The 10,594-nt window shown below is 38.4% G+C and overlaps 1 protein-coding gene across 1 annotated transcript in view; it reads left to right on the top strand.

The window, feature by feature from the left end:
* The first annotated feature begins 2,329 nt into the window (after positions 1–2,329).
* The window catches only part of LOC139117137 (mothers against decapentaplegic homolog 3-like), a 78,600-nt gene continuing 70,335 nt past the window's right edge, over positions 2,330–10,594 (top strand). Inside the window, exons 1-2 of the mRNA XM_070679989.1 lie at positions 2,330–2,524; positions 2,691–2,918. Of these exons, the coding sequence (XP_070536090.1) occupies positions 2,722–2,918 (197 nt within the window). The 5' untranslated portion in view covers positions 2,330–2,524; positions 2,691–2,721. The remainder of the gene's footprint in view (positions 2,525–2,690; positions 2,919–10,594) is intronic.

The raw sequence follows: 10,594 nt of genomic DNA, 5'->3' as shown, positions 1-10,594 counted from the left end.
GAGGGTAGTTGAAAGATTATGTGAGGAAAATTTGAGCGAAAGATGAAGTCTTTCATTTTCGAGGCGCATACTTATTACAACCGAGTTGAAGTTAAATCCATTTCGGACTTTGGCTCTACCATGATCGGTAGGTGACTGTTGACATGCAGGAACGCAGTTCGATGATCTCCAAATTTCACATTTTTCTTCACTCGCAAGAATAACTTTCTCCGTAAACAATCGGACATCAAATAGTACACTGATACCAAGTTGTTCTGAAACCTCAAACTTTCCCAACAGGTTTAATAATGACCTTGGACTTGAAAACCCCATTGATAGTTCACGTAAAATGTCTTGTTCTCAATACGTCGTTTTTATAATACCCTAAGTTGTCATAGCCAGTCCATAAAAAGCGAAAAGTGTTAAAAAGACAAGATTGGGTCGGAGATAAGTCTTCTTCCTAACCCAATGTTTCTATAGACTGTCGTCTTCATTTTTATTATCACTCCATCTCAAGTTATTCTCTTGGAGGCCGAAAGCCAGGGCAATTTTAATATTTCCAGCGCCTATCGATGACGACACAATTACTCAGTTGAAACATCACTCTGTGCATCACAATATTTCTTTGAATATCTCCGTTATATAAATGCTTTCGTTGCATCGTCAATAAAGATAGGCATAAACTGGCAACTTAGAATAGTACTTGGCTCTCGTGTATTATCAGTAGAAATGAATCTTTATGAGCCATCAACTGAAAATTGTGGAACATCACGAACACGAACACGCACAGACATTGATCACCAATGTTTTGATCACTTTATGTTCTTACATCTGTGTTACATGCAGACTACTTATGAATAATAGAGTTATCAGCTCCTGCGAAGATATATCCACATAGAGACACCACCTCACTCTGCATATTTGATGTGTTATAGCTTGTCTGTCTGTGTGTCTGTGTGTATATGTTTGTGTGTATATGTATGTATATATGTATGTATGTATGTATGTATGTATGTATGTATGTATGTATGTATGTATGTATGTGTATGTATGTATGTATGTATGTATGTATGTATGTATGTATGTATGTATGTATGTATGTATGTATGTGTGTGTGTGTGTGTGTATGTATGTATGTATGTATGTATGTATGTATGTATGTATGTATGTATGTATGTACGTATGTTTTATATCTATCTATCCATCTATATCTATATCTCTATCTATCTATCTATCTATCTATCTATCTATCTATCTATCTATCTATCTATCTATCTATCTATATATATATATATATATATATATATATAATATATATATATATATATATATATATATATATATATATATATATATATATATATTATATATATATATACACACAAAATGTATACAATGTGCCCTCCCGGTTATCACCTATATATATATATAATATGCTTGTGTTGATAAATACAGGACGTGAAAAAGAAGAACCCCAGTTGAGGTAAAACCTGTTCTATTTATTGAAGTTGAAAAGTTTTGTGTTCCCAAACAATAAACTTGACGCGCGTGGGCGGTCGACCAGAACCAAAGGTTCATTTACATAGCGAGTAAAGTCTTTAGGAAAGGAAAAATAGAGTTATTAGTAATTGAACGAATGCATGAATGAAATCTCAATAAATCCTCAGTAGTATTGTCTCGGCGCTCTATTGGAGAGCTACTTGTTAAAAAAACTATACTATATATGCTAAACTTGTAAAACACTTGATTGAAGAAAGTATATTTTATTCACGTATTCGTTGCTTATGTATAAAAAAGCAATAAAATTTGTAGTGAAGATACACCACAATTCAGGCTTTATGGGCATGTAAAGTTGCATGTAATTTGTTGACTGTTTGTGCTCATGACAGCGAGGCATTGTGAAATCAGAACACCTTTGTGTCTCTATTTCTGCGTTTCACGGGGTAAAGCTTTAAAAAAGCATCAAAACGCTCTCAAATTTCTCGACAAAATTAAAGTATTGAACGATTATTATTTACATCAATATCGACGGACCGGAACTTTGAAATTCAACGTAACGGAAATTCGCAGCGTGCTGTTTCCTTTTCTCAGATTCAGTAGGGTGCGGGAGTGGTGTTTTGCCAAATAGGGTGATAAGGATTTCCCATATTAGCTATTCAAATTGACCTCGGGTTACAACGTCACTTCCCTGGTTTAGCTTACTGTAAGAAACAATGATGTCATGGTTGTGAGGATTAGAAAACCACCGAAAGTTGGAAGTTCATTGGTCTATTCAATACGAAACCACGCCCAACTATATCATAGGTGTCAATCACAATATGCAAATCTACAAAATGGCCAGTTTACCTTTATTCAGAATATAATATACACACGCGTGGGTGAACGGAAATTTTCTCTTGTGTTCCAGGTCATCTACGTCGTATTTTTGAAAATTTATTGGATAGAGTGGAGCTGCAGTCAGTTTCTGCCAACCAGCAATTTTTCTGCCAGTACAGATCAACTAAAAGTGGAGGCACTCGAACGTGTTTTCTTTTTTGACCCCAGCGTAAGTATACATCAGATTACTTGCTACAGTGGGTAACTTCGTCAATGTCTGGATTTTCCGAGTCGGATGCTGCTTGACCAGTCTAACCATCTAATTGGACCTTTTAATAACTCTTACAATATTTTCATCGGGAACTCACGTAATACTGTCCTTTTACTGGCCACAGGAGAGGACCATAGTAGCTGATCTGTAGAAATATGAGTTCTATGCTGCCGTTCACTCCACCTATCGTCAAACGATTACTTGGTTGGAAGAAGGGCGACGCTGAAGATAAGTGGTCCGAGAAAGCCGTCAAAAGTTTGGTCAAACGGCTCAAAAAGACCGGCACTTTAGACGACCTTGAGAAATCCATTTCAAACCAGGACCCGACAACAAAGTGTGTGACAATCCCTCGGTGAGTTGATATGCCCTAATACTGTTTTACTCTGGGGCTCTGCATTTTAACATGGAGTCGAGTATATTTAAGTGCGTGACGATAGCATAGAATTTGTGTGTGTATGGTTTGTGTCTCTTGTCAATAGCCCGAGCATGCAACGTGGAGTTCTCATTGCTGTTGCGTCCAACGTTTATCTGCATGCTTGCTATACCAAATGGCACTTTTGACTGTGAGCCCAACCCCAAACTTCGCCACTGACAAGGACTCCAGTATTGTCTGAGGTCACAGAGCATTCCAATCTGTCGGATCTTCGGGAACCCCAGTGTGTGCACACATACGTAATTTTGTAAACAGAATGAGTATCCGCAGCTCGGTGCACTGATTCGTGTGTCCACCGTCAGAAAACCAATGCAGAACGATTTGCAGGGCTTCCATTTCAGTGACAGCCGTTTCGCCGACAGTTTCTACATTATTGCAGGTTTTACACCAAATTATGCAAGACAGAAAGTTAATAAATTTAAAACACAACAAATTGCTCAATTGTGACTGTATTTATATCGTCAGCTCTGGTAACAAATATCCAATAATATTTGTCATGTGTCAAACATAACGCAGGCTATAACGCACAGTTTCAACTTACACATGTAAGCAAAAAGCCAAACAACATCTTATTAGATTGTATCAAGCGAATGCCTGATAATACCATCCCCCACCTGCACCTCAGCACCTAGGTGTTCAACATCTGCAAGTTTTCTCCCCCATGCATGGCTCACAGCCAAATCAGTAGATCATGAATTGTATTACTGCACCATCGCACCAGACCAATTAATACGTCCATGATACCACATTGAATGTTTTTGGTGAGGTGTGCACGTCTGTATTAACAGTGACACTGCCACAGCAAAGCCCTGGTGCCCATGTGTGGAAGGTGGAGAGACCCTAGGCAGCCAGGGTGTTAGTGAGTCAGATCTCAAACGAGATGATTAACTATTCATGTGTGGTTTTCGACATCCCATGCTTACCCCCCCCCCCCCCCCCCCCCCCTCTACTTTCACTTGAAACTATTATACTTTCTATGATTCACATGTTTGTGAACTCGACCATGGAGTTTGAACTCTGGCCTTCATTTGGTATATTCCCAGCGTGATACAGCCAGCCTGTCACATCAACACAATGTTGATTTTTGCATCGATATTGGAAACTGGTGCCTTCCCAAAGGCAGTAGCCACCAAAGTTGGGCAACTTTAATAGTAAGGATCTGACTGCTAAATAGCACATGATGTTGGATATACTCAAAAAAAATTTACTGCTTCAGTATTGATGTGCTAACTGGAATTTTGTGTGAAAATCAATAAAGAATATGTATGTCTGTACGTTTTCAAACATACTCTTGTATACTTAAATGTGTATCATGAAATACTTGTTTGTCTGAGAAACTATTTACCCTTAACATCATGGTTGAAGTACTTTGGCATATTTAAGCAATAAAGCACACCCAGTGACGGTATACCACAAGATTTTGACCAGTTCACAACCAAGTGATAGTGAGTGCATATATGAAGTGAACTGGTCAAAATTGAGTGGTATACCATCGCTTGGGGTGATTTATTTCTATTATACCATATATTGCAATTCTGGCATGGAACGTTATTTAAAAAGGGATTTTTGCGCTTACCGTGAGCTCGCGTGTGTGCCAGCAGTGGTATATCAAGAATACACTACGGTTCTTTTTGCATCTCGACCAATCAACTCACTGCATTTGCACAATCAGTATACTGGTATGGTATAATATATGATACTATGATATAAAACAGTTCAGTGAAAAAAGAGGCCACAGTGAAAGCAGTACAAATACATGCCCATATTTGTCAGGCCACCAAATGGATATTTAACCCTTTCACCACCTTGGTATAGCCTAAACCCATTGGTTACTAATGGTATTATGGAGCTGTTTACAGGGAATTAGGGGTGGACAGGTAAACACTTTCGGGTAAAGTCGTTCAAAATTCTAATTGGCTGGAAAATCAAAAGTGTCCAGAAGATTATCACATTGACTCACCGTCAGGTCAAATGCGTTACAACATCACTGTGTCTGTTTTCAGTATGCCAAGGCAAGACAGGACGTCGAACGTTATGCGAACTTCTGTATGTAGGGGTTCTCATATGTTCAGGATGTGTTTTATGGGACATGTTAGGCATTCATTCACCTCAACCAGGTTGGCTTGATTGCAACAGATGAACCTGAATAGGAAGAGGGTTAAGTGACTTGTCTGTTGGATTGCAGTAGTGTCTTCTCGGCGCAAAGGTCATTTCAGAAACATCTATTCACGGTCCCCCCACAAAATTCTTTTTGTAAGGACACTGGACCAGGAACGGGTGCATTGTGTCTGATGCATCTTTTTTCTTCAAACTTGGTGTACAGTTTCGTAAGTTTATTTTCCAATATTTACAAACTCAGCTATGTGTGTCTGTCAGATGATAACGGCACTGCCTTAATCTCACTCTCACACTGTAAACAATTGCAGCATGAATCCAGGACCTTGCCAGGTAGGATCTCTGTAATAGTTGTAGTACGAAAGGTTCCAGCTTGATCCGTCAATCCTGGTCGCCCACAAACCAATTACCATGAAATTAAAGGTACAATGGGCGCAGACCACAAAATTCTTAGCAGCCCTTTCACAAGTCTTACAGTGATTCACACATCACAAGCAACTGTGTGGACAAGCTAAAAAGTAGGTATTTCAACATGCATTGTGAAGTAGAATAAGAAACTGCAGTGAAAAAAATAATCAAAAGTTTCAGCTTCTATCCGTTTAATTAATAGGCAGACCTTCAAAGAGACAGGGCACTGTAGCATCAACTGACTAGATCTTGGAAAAAAGTATGTCTGTGTTAGGATTGTATGTTGCTAGGTGAGTTATAGTCTATCAGTTGAAGAGCAGCTTCAATGTCGCTCTGTGACATTGAACCCAGAACAGATTTTGACACGGCATGGAAATGTTCAACAAAATATACAAAAGAAATAGGAAAAATCAGCGTCTCTGTCTCCTACATCCAAATCTCTTTTCAACCTCACCACAAGCTGCGTTTTTCAAAAGTAAATGGATTGAAAAGGAGGTGATAAGGCTAAGTTGATTTGAAGTGGGCTTGCTGTGACAAAGCTAGTCCCAACATTGTTATTACATTTATCATGTACCCAATGAAAGGATTGAATGGCTTGGTCAGTGTAACCACAACAAATATGCAATTACTTGAACAAGTCTTGCTGTGTCAAATCGCTGGAGTCTGTTGAGAACTGTTGTATTTTCTCACAGAAACGTTTGAAGAGAAACCCACAAAAATAGAAAAATTCAACAGTGTACAGAAATTTACATATTCAAGTATCCTCCAAAATTATAGAGAATAAGGAGTGGACAATGATTGACAAAAGTGTTAAAAAAATAAGTAAGAAGGAAAAATAAACAGACTCTCGATGATCTTGTTGGGTCTGTGATGAGGAGAAAAATCCTCTTCGGTTTTATTCCGAAGAATGAAGGTGATAATTTAGCACTGAGAAAACAGTTACATCACACCAGGGTGAGAGAGAAAATAGGGGGATGGCATTTAATTATTTATTATAACTGTCAATTGATATCATTGGGTCTTTGTGTGTATTTACACCAGGAATTGTTCATGTATTGCATTATGCAATGAAATATTCCATATTGATTTTTAAAAGTGCTGTCGCTTTTCTATTGAAAAACAGGGAACGTGCTACAGTGACATAATTATCAGAACAAAAAAACGTGTGTATGCGATGTCTTTTTATTAACTTGAGAGTTCAATAACAACATATTGAATTTATAGACATTAATATTATTGAAAAGCAAGTACTGATTTACGGTTTTACCGGATTAACATGGAAAAAGACCAATTTGAGTGAAGAGCTCGTAAATTTTAAATTATTTTGTATAGTCAGGCCTGTGAATATTTGATAGGCAATATGGCTGATACAGTACTTATTACAGTGTGTGTCCATTCCCATTGTATTGCCAGTTTCGCTTGTAATGTTTGGTACATACCTGCTATTAGAGGTGTAATCAGAGGGTTGGCGCTCGGCTAGTGCAGGCTTCTGAGACATCAAAACACAAGAGGCAGCTGCAGAATTGTAACAAAAGTTGGGACACCATGCTTTGGTTACGGTGCGAGCCAAACTCATATGGTTATGGAATATGCACACCATGGAATATCCTTCCAGTGTTGAGGTGTAGTCAGTAGACAAGTGCGAAAATATCAAGGAGGAATTTTTACAGTAGTAAACCCCGTAGAGTTGTAGTATGAAGTGGTCATGGAAAACCACAGTCCCACACAGCCGCAGTCATTCCCATGTTCTAGCATTTCGTAGCCTAGACTCTAAACGCTGGCCTTGGAGGTCATTTTGCCTTTGGAGTGTGGTGAAGGCAACAAGAACTCCGAGGCCAAAACACTCCGTTTAGAGTCTAGGCTAAACATTTCCTGGCACTGACCATGTTTCGTTATGGTGTTTTCCTTTGAAAAATTCCATCAAGTTATGCTCAGATTGTTCTGTGATAAAGCTGACCGAGAGTCCCCTTTCTTGAACATTAGTAAAGCAAGTAGAGTGATAATAAATGCCATATTTGTCATTGACCGATTTTCAAAGTCTTATATTTCGTCTTGTTGCTTGACACAAGGTAGCTTACCCAGCTGTACATGTGTGGACCAGCTTATCAGGTGATGATTGGGTGATAGATTTCTGTATAGGTTTAAAAGAGGCATTTCCGGCAAATATACTAAAGCTGTTTGGCCAGGATGAACTCCTTCCCATTTCAAACCCTGTTGCGGAGCTCCTGGTGTCATGCGGCAAAGGTACATGTTAGTTTACATGTAAAAGTGGGTGAGAGGTCAAGCAAATACACACACCATTTTCCAGGACAATTGATTTTGTGTAAAGAATAAGGGTTGTGTGGTTCATTTCTTTTCACCTGAGGCTTGGTACAATAAAACAACTAACATAGCAGTGACGGTGTTTATTGAATTCGGATGACTCGGTCATATTTGTGAGACCAATGAACCATGAATTATATCTCAGTACCTGTATCGTACATCTTTTGTACAAAAGGTGAAAACAAAAATTGAAAGGATTTGGTCTTGTGAGTGCAAGCTTCTCCTTTACTTTGATTTCATTTTCACTCAGTATTTGCTGAATGTATTTGGTGGAAGAACTAAAACAGGTCGTGTGCCGAATGTGGTACAATTTGGAGAATTCTATACTATGCTTCATATGGTATACGTGTATTTTGATCACAAGTCAATATTGAGGGAAGTACTCAAATACCTGCTGTGTTTAGTCGTGCGACAAGTGCTAAAATTACGGTGATTGATGAGAATTTAAATTTATGAGAAAAACAATTTTGAAGCTAATTACATGTACTAATATGGTTTAATTTTATTAAAGAAACTGGCCAGAATGAGAAAAAGAATTTGGATTCTCAACTGTCAGTGTTTGTATTCCATATACTTGACTGGTCATTGACTCCCTGTGTTTCCATGGTTAGCAATTGCTTGACCAGGGTGTGATATCAAGGTCTGTCTTTGACATCAGGAAGGAAGGGTAAAAAGGGCAAAGTGAAGAAGTAGTTTAGTTTTGTAGTTTTTTGGTACGTTGGTAACTGTGATGGCTTGCCCGGGGCCGTTTGAATGATGGTGGGCGTAGCTCTCTTTGAGAATTGAGGAAACAATAAACTGTGACAGGATGGGGGTGTATCAGCAGTGGTTCACAATGATGGCAGGGTTACTAATGTTATGATTTCTATCAGCCACTCTCACAATAAACCCTGCTCTTCATCAAACTGTGTTTGGTCAGTCACCGCAATGCCTGGTCGCAATAGTGTGTCACAGGCTAGGCTATTGATAATGTAGCAGTATGGTTCTATGCCTTGACATCATACCGACAATGGCACCATTACTCATGATTCTATCAAAAAAGTAAAAAAAAGGTGTGTGTGTATGTCACTCGAGTGAGTTCCGGTGTACTGACCTCTGACCCCAGCATGAACTGGTTGCCTGAAGTGAGCGTTGTCACCTCTTCAAGTACCGGTTCATTGACCACACTTTAGAGTTGAATGAATGAAATCATCCAATAAATGTTTATTGTCAGCCAGTTTGGTGAGGGTTCCATTCAAAAATGTCGTCTGGCTTCAGAGGTTTCTTCAATATGGAAAATAAAAAAAATAAGAAAAGTCATTTGTGTGTAGTGTGTTTGCGCACAGTCGAAAGAACATGGTAAACTTCCAGTACTTTCCTGTGAATCTTATAAAGGGCTGGGCTAATGAAACACTCTTTATTCTTGTTTATATTTTGCATTGGAATAACTTTATTGGAAGTATTCACGGCGGTATTTTGACCAAAAACTTTGCCTTGCCAGGCAAAGTCGGCAGTTCATGGAAGACATTTCAGATTGATCACTCATGCCGCTAGTTAACACAGAAGAGGATATCGTTAGTGGTAGTGAACCACTCAGCAGGAGGTAGTGGATACTCTTTATATTCATAGCTATGATAGCGGGCCATAAACATAACTGAAATGCTTCTCTTCAAAACAAACACACAGTGTTACACAACAGAGGCCCTGTCTCATTGTCACTATCAGGGAAGGTGTGAAATGCTTTAATTCTCATACATACACAATAGAAGGTTAGGTAATCAATCGTCCAAATGATGAAAAAGTGGACTTGTCAAACTTAAACCGATTACACACTTTTATTTGTTTGTTATGCATGGAACATGCACCATAAAATGACTGCAAAAATAAATATATCTCATCCAGGGGCTACCAGAAGAGATCCCGACCTATGTGTACGAGGGGATTTTATGAGCCTTTTTACTTTTAAGTTGAATATTTTTAAACGAAATTTGAAAGCTTGCACGCTAGAAGCTACTTTAATTACTGTAAGGAATATAGGGTGCTGGTGTGGTGAAATACATGAACTAGAATGATGGGAATCACTGTAATCTCCAAGTTATGTATTATGCAAAGGATGGCGTATGGTTTTTCAAATTATTCAAGCATCTTCAGTGAATATCAATTGTAGTCTATTCTATTCACTATCAGATTTACAGGTCTTGATGAGCTAAGCTGAGATTAACAGAGATTTTGTGACCATAGCAAGGTGATATGCAGTGCTCGTGCTTTGGTTTATAAATATTGAAACTTTTTCACGAAATAGTTCTTGTTGCAGCGAGGTACGAGTAGCTGTGTACTGGTTCAATGAAATTGACCCCTGTGATGCCAAAAGTGGTAGCACTTGTTATATAGGACCGCCCTCTGCTATGAAAAAAATGTTCAAAATTTTTACTCGGTCATTCATAGGCAAACCCGTAATAAGATGTGTAGGAAATCAAATGAAAATGGTTTTCGAGTGGTATATAAGTCAGAACTGATGAAAAACGGCTGAAATTCTGTGACGTAAAAAGCATGTTTTGATTCAATGGCCAAAGCGAGGTGTATGTGAGAGCCTCAGAATATCTCTGGATTTCAATACACTTTTACTCAAAGCTAGTGATGAGCATGTAGCGTACATTTTGTGCCAAGTGCAAAATTGTCTGCTGGTTGTCTGCTGAAAATCAAGAATTTTTCATTGGACAGTAATGATTTATTCAGCCAGCTTACATAAATCAAAGGAAATAAGTTGGAAT

The sequence above is a fragment of the Ptychodera flava genome, chromosome 18 (genome assembly GCF_041260155.1).
Source record: "Ptychodera flava strain L36383 chromosome 18, AS_Pfla_20210202, whole genome shotgun sequence".
NCBI classification, from domain to species: Eukaryota; Metazoa; Hemichordata; class Enteropneusta; family Ptychoderidae; genus Ptychodera; species Ptychodera flava.
The sequence above is the reverse complement of the archived record's forward strand: the minus strand, read 5'-3'. Positions and strand labels throughout refer to the sequence as shown.